This window comes from Nycticebus coucang, chromosome 5, assembly GCF_027406575.1.
Source record: "Nycticebus coucang isolate mNycCou1 chromosome 5, mNycCou1.pri, whole genome shotgun sequence".
NCBI classification, from domain to species: domain Eukaryota; kingdom Metazoa; phylum Chordata; class Mammalia; order Primates; family Lorisidae; genus Nycticebus; species Nycticebus coucang.
Genome location: NC_069784.1, coordinates 87,534,724 through 87,555,770, shown reverse-complemented (window position 1 = coordinate 87,555,770; position 21,047 = coordinate 87,534,724). Strand labels below are relative to the sequence as shown.

The window sequence follows — 21,047 nt, the reverse complement described above, 5'->3', positions numbered from 1 at the left end:
AGATCTTGATTTATTTAGGACTTTTAAAATGTCATTTAAGTTAAGGAAGGTTTCGGCTTGGCACCGTAGCTCAGTGAGTAGGGCGGCAGCCACATACACTGAGGGTGGCAGGTTCAAGCCTGGTGTGGGCCTGCTAAACAACAATGACAACTGCAACCAAAAAATAGCCGGGTGTTGTGGTGGGCACCTGAAGTCCCAGCTACTTGGGAGGCTGAGTTGAGAGATTTGCTTAAGCCCAAGAGTTGGAGGTTGCTGTGAGCTGTGATGCCACAGCACTATACCGAGGGTGACATAATGAGACTCTGTCTCAAAAAAAAAAAAAAAAATGATAAAGGAAGGTTTCATAGTGTTGTGCATACAAAACTTGCACATTCCTCCACCCCCTTTTTTTTTTTTTTTTACTTTAAAAGACAGAGTCTTGCTCTATCTCCAAGGCTGGAGTATAGTGATGTGACCATAGCCCACAGCAGCCTCCAACTCCTTATAGGCTCAAGCCATTCTTTTGCTTCAGCTTCCTGAGTATCTATGCCTTGGGTGTACATGAGTACATCTGGCTAATTTTTTAATTAGCCAGGCTCATCTTGACTTCCTGGGATTAAGCCATTTTACTGCCTTAGCCTCCCAAAGTTCTGGGCTTACAGATGTGATCTACTTTGCATGGCCAGAGTTAATGTTTCATCAGCTGCCTTTTTCGGCACTTCTCAAGATGCTTGTGTCATTTTCTTAAAATCTATTGATGTGGTGATGGGCTTATATAGATTTTCTCATGTTAAGCTATTCTGGCATTTCTTCTGTTCTTGGATTTGGTTTCTAATACTTTGTTTCATATTTTTGCATCCATACTCATGGGTGAGGTTAGACTGAAATTTTTGTTTCTTGCTCTGATTTTGCTGTCAAGATTGTACTGGCCTTCTAGAATATGTTTGGAGCATCCCCACTTTTATACTTGAGTAATATTGAAGTAACCTATTCATTGAAAATTTGGAAAACTTACCCTTAATATCATCTGGGTGTTTTCTCAGGAAGATTTTTACTTGCAATTTCAATTTATTTAGCAGTTCTTGGTTTCTTTGGGTTTTCTAATTCATTCTGTATCAATTTGTTCATTATTTTTCTTGATTTTGTCTATTTTGTATGTATTTTCAAATTAACAGATACAAAGTTCTTCCTAGATTCTGTTATCTTTCTGTCCTCCCCTGGATCTATAGTTATCTTCCTTTGTGTCACTCCTTTCTTAGTTTATTTGCATCTCCTTTCTTCTTGCCCCCATTGTCCTAAAGGTTTCATCATTCTCTCAGGGTCATGGGTTTGCCCTTATCTTTAACATTTTTCTTCTTTCTTTTGACTTACTGTGTTGAGCTTCTTCAATCTCTCTTTCTCAGAACTTCTTGACTTGGGGGCACATAATTCATTATTTTTAGCCTTCCTTGCTAACATAAATATTTAAGGCTATAAATTTCCTGTAGAAGGACTGTCTTAGCTGCATTCCATAGGTTCTGGCAGGTAGCACTGTCATTTCAGTTCTGATTATTTTTAATTTCTTTATGGCTTTTCCTTTTACCTCTGAGTGATGTAGAGGCATTTAAAATTTTCCAGATATGTGAAGTTTTAAATTTATGTTTTTGTAATTGACTTTTAACTTAACTGTATTATGGCCAGAGAACATAGTTGGTCTAATAGCAATTTCTTGAAGTTTTTTGAAACCCACTGGTACATGATCAGTATTTATAAATGTTCCACGTGTGCTTGAAAAAAATGTGTATTCTAGGGGCAGCGCCTGTGGCTCAGTTGGTAGGGCACCGGCCCCATATGCCTAGGGTGGTGGGTTCAAACCCGGCCCCGGCCAAACTGCAACCAAAAAATAGCTGGGTGTTGTGGCGGGCGCCTGTAGTCCCAGCTACTCGGGAGGCTGAGGCAAGAGAATCGCTTAAGCCCAGGAGTTGGAGGTTGCTGTGAGCTGTGTTAGGCCACGCCACTCTACCGAGGGCCATAAAGTGAGGCTCTGTCTCTACAAAAAAAAAAAAAAGAAAAAAGAAAAAAATGTGTATTCTCTAATTATCAGGTAAAAAGCTGGGTACAATTAACTAGATCATCCTTGTTAATTATATCCTTTGGGTAGTTTATGTCTTATTTAATCTTTTGTTTGCTTGACATATCAATAATTGGGAAAAATATGTTATCATTGGTCTTTTTCCTCACTGAAGTTATATCAGTTTTTGCGATATATGTAAAATATATAGAGGCATGTATAATATTTATTAATATATAATATATAATAACATATACAGGGCAACGCCTGTGGCTCAAAGGGTAGGGTGCCGGCCCCATATGCTGGAGGTGGCGGGTTCAAACCCAGCCGTGGCCAAAAATTGCCCCCCCCCCAAAAAATATATATACATCTGTATTTTTTTTGCTTTATATATATTTTTGAGTGTATAATAAGTTTAGGATCATTGCCTCTTCCTGGTTAATTAAACTTTGTATCATTTGTATAGTGAAAATCTCTAGTCCTAATAATATTATGCTTAAAAGCCATTTTAAGTTTTAAGAGTTTATAATAGTTGACTCCAGCTTTCTTTTTTCCTTTTTGGAGACAGGTTCTGGCTCTGTTGCCCAAGCTAGAGTGGCACAGTGGCACAATCACAGTTCCCTGCAGCCTCCAACTTGTACGCTCAAGCAGTCCTCCAATATTAGCCTCCTCAGTGGCTAGGACTTGGCCACTGGGGCCAGCCAATTTTTAAAAATTGCTTTTTTGGAGAGGTGGCATCTCTATGTGTTGCCTAGGTTGGTCTTGAACTCCTGGCGTCAAATGATCCTCCTGCCTCAGCCTCCTAAAGTCCTGGGATTATAAGCCACCAGGCCCAGCTAACCCAACTCTCTATTGGCAGTTTGCCTAATACGTCTTTTTTTGAGACAGAACCTCAAACTGTTGCCCTGGGTAGAGTGCTGTGGCATCACAGCTCACAGCAACCTTCAACTCCTGGGCTCCAGTCATTCTCCTGCCTCCGCCTCCCAAGTAGCTGGGACTACAGGTGCCCGCCACGATGCCTGGCTATTTTTTGGTTGTAGCTGTCATTGTTGTTTGGCGGGCTTGGATTGGATTTGAACCCACCATCTCAGGTGTGTGTGGCTGGCGCCCTAGCCAGTTGAGCCACAGGCGCTGAGCCCTAATACGTCTTTTAATATCTTTTTACTTTTAGCTTTTATGGTCTTTTATATTTAAGTGGACCTCTTATAAATAGCATGGATTTTGTTTTTAATCTGATACAGAAATATCTCTCTTCAGGCTAAAAAATGTGTTGTTTTATTCTTCAGGCCTAAGTTGGGAATTTTTTCCTCCAGAAATGGGTTGCTTTTGCTTCAACTGGTAGTATCTGGTCTACTGCAGCACTCTTGATGGTCTTAGTGATTGTGGAATAGCAGGCTCAGCCATTGCACCTTGCTGGTGGCCCCAGGTTCAGTGTTCTCACTGAAGCACATTATTGGTATCTGCTGTCAGGCCCATCCTCCCTTTCCTTAATTTTCCAGCCTGAAGGACACATTATTTGGAGTAGGGGTGAGATGTGAGACCAGAAATGCTTCAAGGAATGTTTCTTTCTTCTTTTTCTATTTTATTTTGTTTTGTTTTGTTTTTTAAGGATGGGCTTGAACTCCTGGGCTCAAGCTATCCTCCTACTTTAGCCTCCCAAATGGGCAGGACTACAGGTGCATACCTACTGTGCCTGGCTTGTTCTTATGCAGCATATAGTTGAGAGCACTTAACTGTGGCAATCTTTTGTGTTCTCTTTGTTTTGTATTTTTCCACAGTATTCATCAATATGGGATGTGCTGTGTGTACTTGCTTATTCTTTCTCTTCTCACCAGAATGTAAGTTCTATGAGGCCAAGGGTTTTTCCTGTTTTCATTTTGTGCTGCACCTTTAGCATCTAAGCTATTGCTTATTACCTAATATGTGATCTAATCAATCAGTATTTGTTGAATAAATGAGGGTGGAGAGGATGGTGTAAAAGAGCGAAAAGCAATGCCAAGTCTTAAATTTAGCATTTAGCTTTTATATGTTCCTCAAAGACCCTTGTCACAGTTAGGGCGTTCTTACATTTCCCTAGACTATTATAGCCCACTTCCAGCTGGTCTCTCTGTATCTCTACTTTGCAATACATTTATCCTTTCCATTCCCTCCTCCCCATCACTACCAGACTTTCTTCCTAAATATAGATCTGATTATCTCACTATTCTGTTCACAGTTCTGTCTTGCTTTGCCTATAGAAAAAAATTCCAGTTTCTTCAGTGTGTTATTTTATTCCCACTATAGCTTTCTAGTCTTATTTCTGCACTGGACACTTTATGCTCTAATAGTCACATCAAAACCCTTATGCCCTATGTTTTTATGTGACCATGACTTTACCTGTAGGGGTCTGTGAGCCTGAAAAGCCATTCTTTTTCTTACTCATTCATACTTAAAATCACCAAAGTCATCCAAAATCTTTCTAAAGTCTATCCTGATATACAATGAACAAACAAAAAAAAGGTAATTCATTTGCTCTTGCGACTTGGCATGAGGAGGGAGAGTTGACCTGAGTGGAAATGAAGAAATAAAGCCAGGAAAGACAGGGAGAGAGAGACAAAGACAGACAGGAGATGAAAGACAGAATGGCTTGGGGAGGACTGACGCAGCTGGTGGCTGTAGCCAGCATTTGAACCATGGGAACAGCTTTATTTATACAGTATCTTAACAAGGTTGCCTAAATCTTAGCACACGAGGTAGAGATCAACCTTAAAGAGGAAAAACTGTGTGCTTGCTGATAACAAGGAAAGTATGCGTGACTTCTCGCAGGTGGAAAGAATGTTGTTAAGGAGGAGAAGTGGCTGGGGGTTGCTCTCTGAGCATTTCCCAGGCTGTGGGGGGCCCTGCCGCCCACAGCCTGCTCCCCACAATTTGCAGCAATTTTTCTTTTTATATTGGTACTTTTTAAAATAATCTGCCTCATGTTTTAAAAGCTATCTTTATCTGGTTCTTTGTACCCTCAACAATAAAAAATTTGGGGTTGGGGTTCTTTGAATCCCCAACAATAAAAAAATTAAATTAAAAAAAAAAAGCTATCTCTGTCTTTCCCTTCTAGATTAAAGCTCCTAAAAGCCAAGGTCTTCAGGTTTTATTTCTGTTTATTCCTTGCAAGTCTGAAGTACAACATTTTATGCATAATGGCTCCATACCTCCCTTTTTATTTCTGAAAAGACACTGGATAAAGCTCTTACCACCTGACACCCAATTCCGTTAGCTCCTCCTTTCCTGTCATCTCCCTGTCTGTGGCAGGCATCGATCTGTCAGATCACATATTAGGTAATAGGCAACAGTTTAGATGCTAAAGGTGCAGCACAGCTGGCGGGGTCGACCCCAGCCCAGGCCTGCCAAACAACAAAGACAACTACAAAAAATAGCCGGGCTTTGTGGTGGGCACCTGTAGTCCCAGCTACTTGGGAGGCTGAGGCAAGAGAATTGCTTAAGCCCAAGAGTTTGAGGTTGCTGTGAGCTATGATGCTTTCTGCACTCTACCAAGAGTGACATAGCGAGACTCTGTCTTAAAAAGAAAACAATAAAAACCCTTGGCCTCATAGAACTTACATTCTGGTGAGAAGAGAAAGACAGTAAGTACACAGCACATCCCATACTGTCAAGATTACTTGACCTGGCATTTAAGACTATCTAGGTCTAGGTTCATCCTGCCGCCCTCAAGATGATCCCTCTCATTTCTGTCCGGTCATCCTTACCACCATGTCCTACTCACGCCTGTTCCCAGCCTTTGCTGGCTCATGCAGTGTTCCTGCCCTCCCTTTACTTTGCAATGCTGGTGCCTTGTTATTTTTCAGGATCTGGCTGATGGACACTGTTGCCAGCCCCAGCCCCAGCCCCATGAACATTTCTCTTAACAATGAAATCTCTACCCTGTTTCCCCCAAAATAAGACAGTGTCTTATTTTAAGGTGTGCTCCCAAAGATGCTCTAGGTCTTATTTTCAGGGGACGTCTTATCTTTCCTGTAAGTAGGTCTTATTTTCGGAGGATGTCTTATTTTCAGGGAAACAGGGTAGTTAATCACTTCCTCCTTTTGAAGTATTTTTTAGTGCTTATTGTTTTCATTGAAATGTTAAAAAAAAAATCAGCAGATTGGAAGGGATCTTAAAAATAATCCAGGAATCTCTAACCTAAGACCTCAGTACTTTCTATAACTCATGCGTAGCACTATCTTCTAATATTGTACAATGCTTTTTGGTTTTAGATTTTATTGTATGTATTTGAGATACACAACATGCTATTTTGATACACCTGTTGACAATGAAATGGTTTGTGATTTGAAGGAAGACCATTTTCATAGCAAACCAAAGGCTTCTTTATGTGGTCTATACTTTTTTTTATTTTTTTTTTTTAATTTGGCCGGGGCTGGGTTTGAACCCGCCACCTCCGGCATATGGGACCGGAGCCCTACCCGCTGAGCCACAGGCGCCGCCCAGTCTATACTTTATTTTTATTTCAGATTAATATGAGGGTACGAAGGTTGAGGCGACATTGTTTTCTTTTCTGAGGTATAGTTCAAGTTGTAGAGTTTTGTTTTGTTGTTGTTTTGTTTTTGAGACAGAGCCAAAAGCTGTCGCCCTAGGTGGAGTGCCTTGGCTCCATACCTCCCTTTTTATTTCTGGCAATATACTGGATAAAGTATCATAGCTCACAGCAACCTCCAATTCTTGGACTCAAGCAATCCTCTTGCCTCAGTTTTTCTATTTTTTATAGAGATGGGGTCTCGCTTTTTGCTCAGCCTGGTCTCGAATCTGTGAGCTCAAGCTATCCACCCACCTCGGCCTCCCAGAGTGTAAGGATTACAGGCATGAGCCACCATGCCCGGCCTGTTGTTGTTTTGAGACAAAGTCTCACTTTGTTATCCCAGCTAGAATGCAGTGGTTTCATCATATCTCACCGCAACCTCAAACTCCTAGGCTCAAGCAATCCTCCAGCCTCTCCCTCTTGAGTAGCTGTGACTACAGGCACCTGCCACCATGCCCAGCTAGTTTTTCCACTTTAAGTAGAGATAGGGTCTCACTCTTGCTCAGGCTGGTCTGGAATGCTTAAGTTCAAGCAAGTCTTCCTGCTTTGGCCTCTCAAGAGTGCTAGGATTACAGGTGCGAACCAATGCACCTGGCCAATGCTTCTTAATTTTCTTTCTACTTATATAAGGAGCATCTGGACTTCAGGAACTTGGTTTTTACTATACCTTTGTTTTTTCTCTTAATGCTTAGCATGGTTCTTTGTCCTTAGAAGATACTAAAAATGTATTTGTTGATCAAATACATTAGTCCAGTAAGTTAAAAACCATGCATTTTCTCTCCAAAGCCTTTACATAGGAGATTTACTTGTCCCCTTTCCTCAATAAAAACCTATCTCCAGTTTCTCTGTTTCCAAATGTCTGTAGATGAGAAGATCTTAAAAGATGGTAGAGATACATTTGCAACCTACTCTTTCTTTATATAGCTCTGTATTAGCGTTGGTTTTTATTTTCCTACATCTTGAAATTATATTTGGAATTTCTTGCTTTTGCATGTACTATAGATGATACGTGAAATTTAATGGAGTCTGTTAAATGTTAATCATGTTTTCCTAAGGTAGTTCTGTTTGATTTACTTAAATAAAGGCAATTATGTTGTGGTTTGAAATTTTATAGAAAAAATTTCAACCACATAAACTATTATTGACAGTGAGCAGACAGTTTATAATTTGTGCAGGTTTAAAAACTATCAGTTTTTTTCTATGGGGTGAATAGAAGCGATAGCTTTAATTGCTTTATAATTATTGGTATGATATAATTTTGAAAATAAGGTATGTTTCCATGACAAGGATGTTTATGTAAAGTTAGTGCTAACTTTATGTCAAATGCTTTAACTACTATGTAGAGAGTGCTTGTATTTGATCATAGTTTTGATAAAAATATAGAAATGATATTTTCATATTATAAAAACTTTTCTCCATTTTAGAGCATGTCAAAAGAATAAACATAGTAATTTGAATGCTCTATTTTTATTTCTAGAAACCAGCAAATATCCTAGTAATGGGAGAAGGTCCTGAAAGGGGGAGAGTCAAAATAGGTAGGTAATATTCCTAAAATAATTTATTAAGAAACTGAAGTGACTGCACAGATGCTTTCCCTTTTTAGTACCTTTACTTAGTTAATTTTAAAATTAATTCTTCATAATATTTTTAGAAAGATGTTGGAAAATGTAGATAGTCTGTAAAACTCCTGTTCCCCCGCCCTCAGATAAGATTCTATAATTACAAGTTAAGGTATCCTTGGAAATTAACAAACAACTTACAAAAGCATTCCTTCCTACATGCTGTCCCAACCATGTGTTTATCTCACCACCACTGTCCCCTACAGTCACCCTGAACATAATTCCCTAAATCTTGCCTTTGTGTCAGGTTTACCAAATGTTTTCTCTCTGAATACTGCCTTCCCACCCTGAACTACCATATGTGCAAACACTCACAGGTTCTCCCCACGTCATCATCTTGGGCCTGCACGTCCTGGCCAGGTACTAATGTATCTTTTCCAAATGAATATATATGTTTACAGCCTCTCTTACTGCTTGTCTTAGATTAAGGCACTGGCAGGAGTCCGATTACCTGCATTCATATTTCCTGTGCAACCCTTCATGTTCTAAAAGAAATCAGTATCATTTGTACCATGACATATTTGGGGAGAAAATGAGCTAAGAAATGCTTTATTCTGATTTCTTTTAATAGAAATTATATTTATTGGATGCTCAGTGCTTTTTAGAAGGAATTTGGAGAAATTGTGTTCATCAGCCTGCTTTCTTTGCTATTAGAATATACCATGCTAGGAGGTAGTGAAAAACGGTGCTAACTTGACCTACTACAAGTTCGTGCTGTCCTACTTCAAGCCTGCCCTGACTCTTGGTTTTCTACTTCTTCAGTTAACTCCCTAGCTCAGTTCCTGAAGAAGCTATGCTAAACCAACTTCCTTTTCTTTAAACCTCTGCTTAGATTCATTCAAAAGCTTGTTGATGTTAATTAAGTACCTGGCAGTTGCTTTCCTTCTCTTCCCTCTCCCTCCCCTTTCCACCATTCATTCCTTCGCACTCATTTCTATTTTTATTTTACTCTTAACATTCCTTTTCTTAGAGGCATTTATTGAGTCCCTACATGTTTCCAGACACAGATGAAAGGGAGATAAAGAATGTCCTTTCCTGTGAGAGACAGTAAAATAAACAGTTTACTGTACCGTGTTATAGCTGTCCATATGTTTTCTCATTTATTTTACACAGCCATCTTTTGAAGGTATTGTAGATATTACAGATAGGGAAAACTGGATTTAGAGAGGTTGTAGCTTACTCAGCTGTTCAAAGCTACGACTTGATTTCCAAATCCTGAGACCTTTTCTCTATAAGCATCTCTGCCTAGTGAGATCAGAGCTGTCTGGTGTGACCTCACTGACCTCCACTTTTTGACAGCACAGCTCTGCCTTTGCAGCAGCCTCAGCACAGGAATCCTTCTTCCCTTCCTAAGTCCGCTCCACTTGTGCCCTTCCTAGCATGTGAACATCTCCCTGCCAAACTTAAGCTCCCATGTTAGTAGTGCTGTTTTCGCTTTCTCCTGTTTCTCCTCTTCATCTTTAAACAGTCTTTCCCCCAAATTTAAAATAAATAGTCTTATTTATTTGCTTGGTTTTTTTTTTTTTTTTTTTAGCATTTGTTCTACTTATTTCCCAGGTTGTTCCTCTGTTTCTGGAACACATGATGTTTTACCCTTTGGTTTCACTAATTTATTACAATCTGGCCTCTAATTCTATCCCTGTGTCAAAACTCTTGTGTAAACGACACCTGTGACCACAACTGTACCAAATCCAGGGGCCCATATTAGTCACTGTTCTCCTTTATTGTAATAAGCCATCTGTCTTCTGACCAGTCTACCTTTGAGGCTGTCTTCTTCCTTGGTCTGGATAACATAACGTTAACTCTAGTTTTCTATCTACAATCTTTCCTTTTCCTTCTATATTTTATTCATTGTTGCCTCTTCTGTCAATCTATATTATTTCAAGTTACTCTAGGCACTGGCTTGAGACATGGTCTCCATCTACAGTTATTTCTTATTTTCTTTTTTTTTTTTTAATATTTTTTTAAAATTTTTTTTTATTGTTGGGGATTCATTGAGGGTACAATAAGCCAGGTTACACTGATTGCAATTGTTAGGTAAAGTCCCTCTTGCAATCTATCTACAGTTATTTCTTTAGGGAATTGATTTGTCGTGGCCTCAAAATCTTGGATTTTATGAAAATGATTCTACGATCTGGATCTCAGATTGTGGTCTCTCACGCTAGCTGGAGTCTTTGTTTCTTTAGATGTTCTGCTGGCAACTTGCAGCCCATTGTCCCAAACCAAATTTGCTGTCGTCTTCTTAGGTCCTCCCTTCTTTGTACGATTCATGACATTTATCCCAGTCACCCAAATCTAATGTCTGCTCATACTACTTCTCGACATAAAATTCTGTCCTCTGGCCAGGACCTTACTGTTCAGAGTTTTAGGATTGTAACTCTACCCAAGATCAGGGATAAAACCAGGGTTAAAAGTAAGCAATAATTATTAAGATCTAGTGGACGATCAACCTAGTTGATTATATTGCTTCTGAATTTTGTTTTAATACCTATTGTTATTTTAAAATTAGCAATAGTGGTATCAGTGCCTAATGCTTTAATACAGTTCTTTTTTGGCTTAAAAGCAAAGCGTAGGTGAATAGAAAACATACTGTGCTTTCCCTGTGTCTGAGCCTGTCCCTCCCAGCCACTTACAGACTTCTGGGCCTTACTTAAATCGTTAATACCTCCTTTTTACTATTTAAAATTATTCTTCATTAGGATCCAGCCCCAGTCCCACTTGCAATTCAGTCCGGTTCTATGATGTTTATTAAACATCATTTCAGATAATACCAAGAAGGAGGCATAAACACCCCCACACACACACATACACACAAGGGGCTTGCCGTCTAGTAGAAACCTGGAGCAACTTCCTTTATTCTCACAGTAGTTATCCCTTTTTTAACTTTTCCCTCCACCATGTATTTTTGTCACCTCTTCTTCCTGTCAGCTCCTTGGTGGCAGACCTTGTCCGTTGCTGTCTTCTGTCATTTTATAGTGCCTAGTGAGTACCCATACCTGAATTTTACTCCCCTATCCACTGACTCCATATCCTAGATAAGGAATGATTTCATCTATATCAAATTTTAGGAGAACAAATGTTAGAGTAATCTTTAGGCTAGTTATGTTTTGTCTAAATTAGTAATTATTTGAGAAGTACTTTGAAACTCTTGTAAAGTTCATATAACAGAGAGCAGTTGTTTTAAAGAATATTTATTATTTCTTTTTGCCCTTGATTTCATCTGGCAATGAATAGATGAAGCCTAGGTAAAACTAAAACGATGGAGGTAGAGAATAAAAGGATAAATACAGCCCTAGCCTTTCCTTCCAAATGCATTTCTGGAGATGAAATAGCATTCCATCATACTACTTTCCATTAACAACAATCAGCATCTGTTAAATATATAAAGCAGTGCTTTGAATATTGTATAATGTTATAGAATAATTATTTAAAATAGCATGCAAACTTTATGGCCACCCTGTATTGGAAGAATGATTCTGCATATTTTTGTTTACATAGGAAAATTTCATTTTAAAAAAGTAAGTATCAACACAGGCTTTCTTGGATAGCTTTAGTTTTTAAGAGCTCGATATTCCAAAGCATTCTCAGGAAGTCTTATAAATTATTCAAACTCTAGAGAAATAAAACCACTGTAAATTAAAATTTTAGTGTATGTCATATCATAGCATGTTAGTCTTAGATTAAATGAAACTATCAAGTTGAAACTTTTATGTGCATTTGTGCATCGTATAGGACATGGGGGCCCTTTACATAATTAAAATGCACTCATCTATATTATATATTCCAAATTATAGAGGTTTATCATTCCTGTGACTTTCCCTTTGTGATGTGCAGTTATCATGTATAATTAACAGGGTTGTCAAGATCAGTGGTAAAGAATGTAGTTTCTAAATTATAACATGGTTTTTGTATGAGTGCTGACATCTTTACTTACTATTCCTGTGACAGTGGGCAAGTCATTTATAACTGCTTAGGGCAGAAGTGGGCAGCAAAATACTCATTAAACCAGTGTTCTTATTAGGATTAAATGGAATGATATATACGTAAAAGCCTCTTATAAACTGCAAAGCATTTTGCAGATATAAGGCATTTTTTTATTTATAAAATTTTAAGAAAGTTAGCCTCCAGGACCTTATTATAGTAATAAATATTTCTTTTTACTACTTTTATATACCCCTGATACTTAAAATGATTAGCTTTAGTTTAGGTGTCTACTTTTTTAAATGCTGAATTATAACAGATTATCTCTTAGGTTCTCCTATTCACGTTCTTGGAAATATGTATGTGATGTGCTGATTGCTGTTCAACAGTTGGCTCTGCAGGGGGAATAAAGTCCCCATTTATAGCATTTGCTGTTTTCCGTGAGATTAATACCGCCCCCATAGCCAAGTCCTAGTCACCCGTGTGCTGTCTCTGAGCACAGAGTTGGGAAGAAATCAACAAATCAGCCCTTGCGAGTGTGTAGCTTCCGGTTGCAGCCCACACTGAACTGAGGCGCAGTTTCTAGATGTGTGGGCATTTGGGAGTTATAACTAATTATGGAGACTTTCAGTCCATTTTGGATTTTAAAAATATTGAGGAATGTTACTGCAACTGTGTCTGAAAGCTCAGAGTTCTCAAGTCAGATTTTAATTCTGATTCTGTACTTACTAGCTCTATGACTGTGGCCGTGGCCAAGTCAGAGTATCTTTAAGCCTCAATTTCTTCATCAGTATAACAGGCACAAGAATAGTATCTATTTCATAGGGGAGATACTAAAGATAAATGCAGTAATTCCTGTCTGGTGTCTAGTGTAGACCTGTGATTAAAAAGGGAGGAAAAGGGTCACTATTGTTAGTAGCTGTGGTTGTCAACCATGTGCGATTCTAGTACATGTCAAACTGAATTCTATGTTAATATATTTTATTTTTTAGCTGACATGGGTTTTGCCAGGTTATTCAATTCTCCTCTAAAGCCACTAGCAGATTTGGATCCAGTGGTTGTGACATTTTGGTATCGGGCTCCAGAACTTTTGCTTGGTGCAAGGCATTACACAAAGGCCATTGGTAAGTTAGTCTAAAATGATTTACTATCTTGCCCTTGAGCTGTCATAAAGCTGCTTGATAACAAAGTGTTTATCTTTGTAACAGTAGATTTGGGTTTTTACTACATAGGAGAATGTGGTTCTTTTAAAAGAAAGCATGTCCTAGGCCAGGTGCAATGGCTCACACCTGTAATACTAGTACTCTGAGAGGCCGAGGGGGATGGATCACCTGAGTGACCAGCCTGAGCAACATTGAGACCCTGTCTCTAAAAATAGCGGTGCATTGTAGTGGGTGCCTGTAGTTCCAGCTACTTGGGAGTCTGAGGCAAGAGAATCACTGTGCCCAAAAGTTTAAAGTTGCTGTGAGGTATAATGCACCGCGCTCAACTCTAGGATGACTGAATGAGAGACTGTTTTCAAAAAATAAAATAAAAAAGAAAGCACGTCCTGCTTGCTTCCTTGTGTTTGAGGGGAAAAAAAAATTTTTTTTTTTCTTTTAGATAATAGAAGTTACCATATCCTAGTGAATGGCTAAGGAAACAGTAATATGCATGTTTTATTTTGTGTTTACCTAGCCATTGATCAGAAGAATTGGAGAGAGGTTTAGAATTCTTTTCCTCGGGCGGTGCCTGTGGCTCAGCGAGTAGGGCGCTGGGCCCCATATACCGAGGGTGGCGGGTTCAGGCCCGGCCCCGGCCAAACTGCAACAACAACAAAAAAAATAGCCGGGCGTTGTGGCGGGCGCCTATAATCCCAGCTGCTCGGGAGGCTGAGGCAGGAGAATCATGTAAGCCCAAGAGCTGGAGGTTGCTGTGAGCCACCGTGTGACGCCACGGCACTCTACCGCGGGCAGTAAAGTGAGACTCTGCCTCTACAAAAAGAAAAAAAAAAAAAAAAGAATTCTTTTCCTCACAAAAAGAAAAAGAAAACCCACAGGAATAGTATAATATTGGAGAGAGCCCCTTCTATGTGGAGGAAAAGTTAGTCATATCCTTTCCTCAGCAAGAATAATGACCAACCTTTCCCTCTTACGGTGACAGCATCAGAATGCAGTTCTCCTTTAATGGAGGAAACAGTCTCGGTAGAACAGCTGAGCTCAGCATCTTGCCATCTCACTGAGTATAAAACTGAGTCAGAAGACCTGTTAGAAACACAGTCTGTGTAGGATTTAGAGCCTGCTTCAGAACACTGCCTTAAGAGATTTTGGTCCTTGGTCACTATAATGTCCTCAGATGCCCAGCTGTGAGTTCAGGGTGTCAGCCAGGGAAAGCCCTCTTCAAACCTAGAGATCTTTATGGCAAGTTGAAAGAAAGGGCAGAGGGAGAGTAAGTTTTATCTGTTAGAAGTGCTAGTTCTGTAAGGTACCTGAATTCCCTAAGTGTATTTCTTTAAATTGCCCTTTTATTGAATTTTCTATCAGTTTGAACACCTTAGCTGCCTTTGTTGAATTCTATTTAATAAATGTGCTAAAAGTATAAAATTATTAAAAATAAACAGGTAAGCACAATCCTTTCTATGTTAAACAAGCTCATACACAACCTCGTGGCACTCAAATGACTACCAAGGAAGTTCTCATATTTGAGAAGACAAACAGCGAACAAACAAAAATCAAAATACAATAATGTCCTTATTCACCAGGAGGTCTGATTTCTGCAAAACTCAGGTACCCAGAACACATTTATATTTTGCCCAGGGACTGAGACACTATCACAGTGCTGGAATATTATAAATATTTTATAAATACTGCTGAATGGTCTTGTTAAATTAGTGAAAAGATCCTAAGTAGTCTCAGAACTATGAGGAAAACCAGTACGTGTTTAGCAGAAGAGGAATTGACACTCGTGTTCAACCCGCACTCTTGTGTTTGGGCCTGTGGTGAGGTAGTGGCTCAGAGGCTGTGCTGTCAGACAGTGACAGTGGTGGCTCTCTGTGCAGGGGGGAGGAAGGAGGACCCAGAGAGCAGGTGGAAGGGCTGGAGTAGCCTTAAGAATGAGGCGCTACGTGGGCGGCGCCTGTGGCTCAGTGAGTAGGGCGCCCGCCCCATATGCCGAGGGTGGCGGGTTCAAACCCAGCCCCGGCCAAACTGCAACAACGACAAAAAAAAATAGCCGGGTGTTGTGGCGGGCGTCTGTAGTCCCAGCTGCTCGGGAGGCTGAGGCAAGAGAATCGCGTAAGCCCAAGAGTTAGAGGTTGCTGTGAGCCGTGTGATGCCATGGCACTCTACCCAAGGGCGGTACAGTGAGACTCTGTCTCTACAAAAAAAAAAAAAAAAAAAGAATGAGGCGCTACAATCAGAGCCTGGTGCTTTTTACGTTCCTAGTGATTTTTACTAGGGGGCTTATTTTTGAGACTTAGAATTATAGGTTTGTTTTTTCTGTTATTTAAGTCTCTTCTTACCCACTGTTGAGAATAGTCAAATCCCTTAGAGAATCTCAGAAGGCACCAGAGGTTAGGAAGAGACTAAAAGTAAGCGAGGAAGGGGGGGAATGTTAGTTGGAAGTAATAGGTGGTACCTTAGAACATGTTTGACAGTGGATAACCCAGGACCTGACGAGGGGAGTAGAGGATGCAATAGTTACAGAAATCCAGAGATGCCTTAGGCTCTCACCAGACTCTAGTATAGTCTGTACCTGTAAGGGATTTCCCTTAAGAAAAGGCAAATTTAGGGGTGGTGCCTGTGGCTCAAAGGAGTAGGGCGCTGGCTCCATATGCTGGAGGTGGCGGGTTCAAACCCAGCCCTGGCCATAAACTGCAAAAAAAAAAAAAAAGAAAAGGCAAATTTAGCTGAAATCTTCTATTAAACTACATGTCGGTCCCACTCTTAGAGACTCTTAATATAGCAGGTCCATGGTGAGCCCCATTGTTAATGTGTACTCCTAGGTGATTCTGCTGTGTGTGACCCACATTCTTGGAGAAGCATAGATTTATGAATATTTTCTGTGATTAATTTCTCTACTGTTGAAATGAAAATAAATGTGGTTTTATTGAAATAAGGCAATTGTGTATAAATTGAAAACCAATTATATTTCTTATTTCTTCAGGGTAAGGAGAACTGACATTGAATTTTAACCAGCCTGCATCACACTTGCTCAATAAATGAAATTTACCACTTAAAGATAAAAACATAATCACTAATTCTAATTTTAGTCAAGTCCCCATTATCTGTTCTAGATTAAAGTTAGGAGAAAAATTGAGACAGAAAAAAGAATCATCTCCAAATCAGTTATCTTTGCACTTGAAATATACTTGTCGCAGACGTATGTAAGTACGCACATAGTCACCCATTCTCTTCTCCATACCTGGTCCATGTTAAAAATGAGCATTTATATTCAGAGCATAGAAAGAAGAGAGTGTGATAAATTTGCTGTCGGTGGAGGTATATAGAGTGACATTTAGTGGGGGAGAGGGACGGCAGCAGTGGGCGTAGTGGTGGGGGCCTGTATGTGTGTATCAGGAGAGCAAGTCACTGATAAAGGAAAGAGACCTGAGAAGCAGGGAGTCAGGTGACCATTTAAAACTCTGGGCTATACGAGGCAGGGAACCCAATAATTTTTTTTTTTTTTTTAGGCAGAGTCTCACTTTGTTCCTCTTGGGAGAATGCTGTGGCATCATAGCTCACAGCAATCTCAAAATCTTGGGCTCAACCGATTCTCTTGCCTCAGCCTCCCTAGTAGCTGGGACTACAGGCGCCCGCCACGATGCCTGGCTATTTTTTTGTTTGTTTGTTTAACAGGTCAGGGGCGGGTTCGAACCCAACAGCCCCAGAGCATGTGACCTGTGCCCTAATTGCTGAGCTACGGGTGCCCAGAACCCAAGAATTTAATGCTACCTGCTACTGTGAGATTCCTCATCTTGGCAAGTCACAGGAAATCTAGATCTTGGCTTCTGTCCTTTGAATAGAGGACAGACCAGGAATCCACACGACCAGGAGCAGGCGGCAGTAGTCCCCGCTGACTGTGTAGTAAAGGCAGGCAGGAGAAAGAGAGATGAGACATCAGAGGCGCCAGACCGGGGGCAAGAGTGATGGCCAGCGCAGTGTGGGAGAGAGAAAGAAGGTAGAAAGTAGATGCCAAACAGATTGTTACTGTACTTTGTAGTGAGAGATGTTCATGATGGTGATGATTTGCTGCATCATTAAGGAAGGTTAAATTATGTTTTATAGTCTCTTACGATGGCAGGTAGTGGCATAATAAAATATGGTTTCTGAAGGGATATGTTCCAATTACTTAGGAGGCTAACATCTGTGAAAGAAACCATTCCTGATAGGGTCAAATAAGTGAGGAATTACTATATAGTTGTTTCCATTTGGAAATTTGTTTTATGAAACAGCGTACTGACACTTGTTCTAGCTAATAGTCTCCCTGATCTGCTAGGGGTGTGTCCCAAGGCCCCTAGTGGATGCTTGAATTTTTTGATTGTTCGTTTGTTTTTTGAGATAGGGTCTTACTCTGTTGCCCAGGCTGGAGTGCATTGGTGTGATTATAGCTCGCTGCAGCCAACACCTGGGCTTAAGTATCCTCTTGCCTTAGCCTCCCAAGTAACTGATATTCTTATAGTATCCTCTTACAGGAATATGCTACCATGCCAGCTAATTTTGTAGTTTTTTGTAGAGATGGGGTCTTGCTATGTTGCCCAGGCTGGTCTTGAATTCCTGGGCTGAAGTGATCTTCCCACTTTGGCCTCCCAGAGTTCTGGGATTACAGTCATGAGCCACCATGCCCAGCCTATGCTATGATTTTTTTTTTTTTTTTTTTAAGTCTGATAACCCAGAAGGCCATTAAGTGACTAACCGGTAGGTGGTAAATGAGTATACTGTGTGGATACACTGAACTTAAGAGATGATTCATGTTCTAGGTAGGTGGAGTAGGATAGGGTGATATTTCATCACACTGCTCAGAATGGTACACAATTTAACACTTATAAATTGTTTGTTTCTGGAATTTTCCATTTAATATTTTCAGACTGTGGTTGATTGGAGGTAACAAACCAGAGAATGAAACATTGGATAAGTGGGAACTACTTTAATTAAACTTTTTCTTACTTAGCTTATCTGTAGAATATGATGCTCACATTTAATAGGCAACTAAACGTTGCACTTTATCATTTCATAGTCCTTGCATTACTATTTAAAAAGATAATTTATGAAATGGGCATTTATTTAAGTAGGAAAGTGTGAATGTACATCTCACAAAAGTTAATTTCCTTATATATTTGGCAAAGCATTGGGAATATAATATTATAGTCTCTGAATATAAATCACAGTCTTTTGATATATAAATCATATGGAATAATCTATAACTGGTGATTTTTAAGTAGCTAATAGAACTTTTACAGATGCTTAACTTTATCCTGGGGTTTGGGGGTAGGGATGGGGCAGCATCTGAGTGACTATGTTTCAATAAAATCTGTCTCTACTGAGATTATATAGAAGAGATTATATAGAAGAACCTCATAGTAGCATGTAGCAGGAGGACTGTTTGAGGATTGTTCTGCTATCTGTGGTGTCAGATATTGAGAAAAGTATGCACGGACCTTTTTTTTTGCTCATCAGCTTTTGTTAGTGTTTGTGTATTTAATGTGTGTCCCGAGACAACTTATTCTTCCAATATGCAGCAGGAAAGAAAAAAGGTTGGACACCACTCTAGATTTTACAATTTGTGGAGAAAACTGGAGCTGGTAGTCTTTCAGACAGAAGTTATTTTCCAGTCCTTTTATGTGGTCTATACTGTCTATCCAAAACTTACCAATTCTGCCCTACCGCTGTTCATTTGACTACCTATCTGGTGATGTTATTTTGTTGGTCTGTTCGATCTAAGTATGATGCCTGGTATTAGATTATCAGTTGAATGCTTGAGTGATTAAATTATTAATGGTGGTTAGAAAGGCTTTTGCCTAAATCTAAAGGAGTCACTGGTTGTTAAGTTGAGTTTCTCAAGTTTATCTTCATCAGAAAATTTACAAGTAAATTTTTTGGGAGGTGTGTGATTTTCAATCTGTTACATGATCGAGCTATCTCATGTCATTTATATATTTTCTCAATGCACTTACTATATTTTGTGTACTGGTTTACTGAAAAGTATTCTTATATGTAGATTGAGATTACATGCAGGGATAAACCAAGGAAATAGAATAAATGTGTACAAAACTCGTTTTTCTTCCTTCATAGATATATGGGCAATAGGTTGCATATTTGCCGAATTGTTGACTTCCGAACCTATTTTTCACTGTCGTCAGGAAGATATAAAAACAAGCAATCCCTTTCATCATGATCAACTAGATCGGATATTTAGTGTCATGGGGTTTCCAGCAGGTAATTTATTTTCCTTTTTTACGATCATATTGTGACATATTTCAAAGTAATTTCTTTTCAAAGCATATTTTATATAAATTTTAACTAACATCAGGAGATTTAAAATAGCATTAACACATTATTTTCTGTAACAATATTCATTCTTTTTGTAAGATAAAGACTGGGAAGATATTAGAAAGATGCCAGAATACCCCACACTTCAAAAAGACTTTAGAAGAACAACGTAAGTAATTCTATATTGTCTTAATTTGTTTCTGTTTTTATAAAAATGAACCTTAGACTAGGTAGTTTATAAACAATAAGAATCTATTTTCTCACAGTTCTGGAGGCAAGAAGTTTAAGAGCAACGCATCAGCAGGTTCGTTGTCTGGTGAGAGCTGCTTTCTGCTTTCAAGATGGCACCTTGTTGCCACCACTACCTGGTGGAAGGCAGAAGAGCAAAGGGCGCAAATGCTATGTGAAGTCTCTTGAATGAGGCATTAATCCCATTCATTACTAACCTCTATTCCCTTCCCAAAGGCCTCACCTTCCAATGCGATTGCATTGGGAATTGGGTTTCAACATGAAGTTTGGAGGGGATACAAATATTCAAACATAGCACACATTAATTATAGGTAGTAACTTCAGTGGGAACATTTAAATTAATATTCTTATGGTGTAGATTAGACGTAGATTATTATTTACATCAGAAACTTAGATTTTATAATCTTAATTATGCCCATGATTTAAGGATCTTCCAGATACTATTTACAGACATGCCAAGTTTAGGGTACAGTATTAAAAACTTTGGAGTGTTTAAGAGTCAATAGATAGTTTAAATGTCTGTTCTGTTTTAGCATGATAAAGATCTCAGTTTAAGGCCACAACTATAGTTTTATCTTTATCCGAGTAATGAATGGTAACTGAAATGCTGGACTGGGAAGCCAGAGTGGATGGCAGGAGGAAGAACACATGGCCTGGGGTCTGAGTAAAACAAATGGGCAGAGACATGTAGACTAGAAAGGAGAGTTCAGGTGATGGTGTAGGAGGAGTTTGTTTTAAACATGCGTGCCTGGAGGAAATGGCAGAAGAGTTTCTCTCTGGGCAACTTACCTACCGGATGGCTTATAGAAACAAAGCAGACGTAAAGAGAAGTGGAGAATGGCACTGATCGTTTTTGGCCCCTTTTTTTTGCAGCCCTTAGTAGGGTCCTTAGCCTTTGTGCATCTTTTTTTTTTTTTTTTTTAAGATAGCACTGATACCAAGTTTTTTGTCTTGGGTTCTCTTCTTACTCTAGAAATTTTCTTAGGCAGACTCCATGATTTTAGTAACCACAATTTACCATCAGTTGTGTTGATAACTCCCGATTGATATATACTACTCGTATTTCTCTTCTAAGTTTCAAGCCCATTTATCTCAATTGCCTTATGGAATCCCAACCTGTGTGTTCTATAAGTGCTTAAATTAAGCCTCCAAAACTGAACTCATCATCTAATTCTCCTAAACCTCTTTTCCTGTTG

General features: G+C 39.3%; 1 protein-coding gene across 6 annotated transcripts in view; it reads left to right on the top strand.

Annotated features, from left to right (window-relative positions):
• Nucleotides 1-21,047, top strand: part of CDK19 (cyclin dependent kinase 19) — a 187,973-nt gene that overhangs the window by 147,947 nt on the left and 18,979 nt on the right. For all 6 annotated transcript variants that reach the window (XM_053591882.1, XM_053591883.1, XM_053591886.1 and 3 more), the window contains 4 exons: nt 8,074-8,131; nt 13,129-13,260; nt 19,405-19,548; nt 19,702-19,771. In XM_053591882.1, the coding sequence (XP_053447857.1) occupies nt 8,074-8,131; nt 13,129-13,260; nt 19,405-19,548; nt 19,702-19,771 (404 nt within the window). The remainder of the gene's footprint in view (nt 1-8,073; nt 8,132-13,128; nt 13,261-19,404; nt 19,549-19,701; nt 19,772-21,047) is intronic.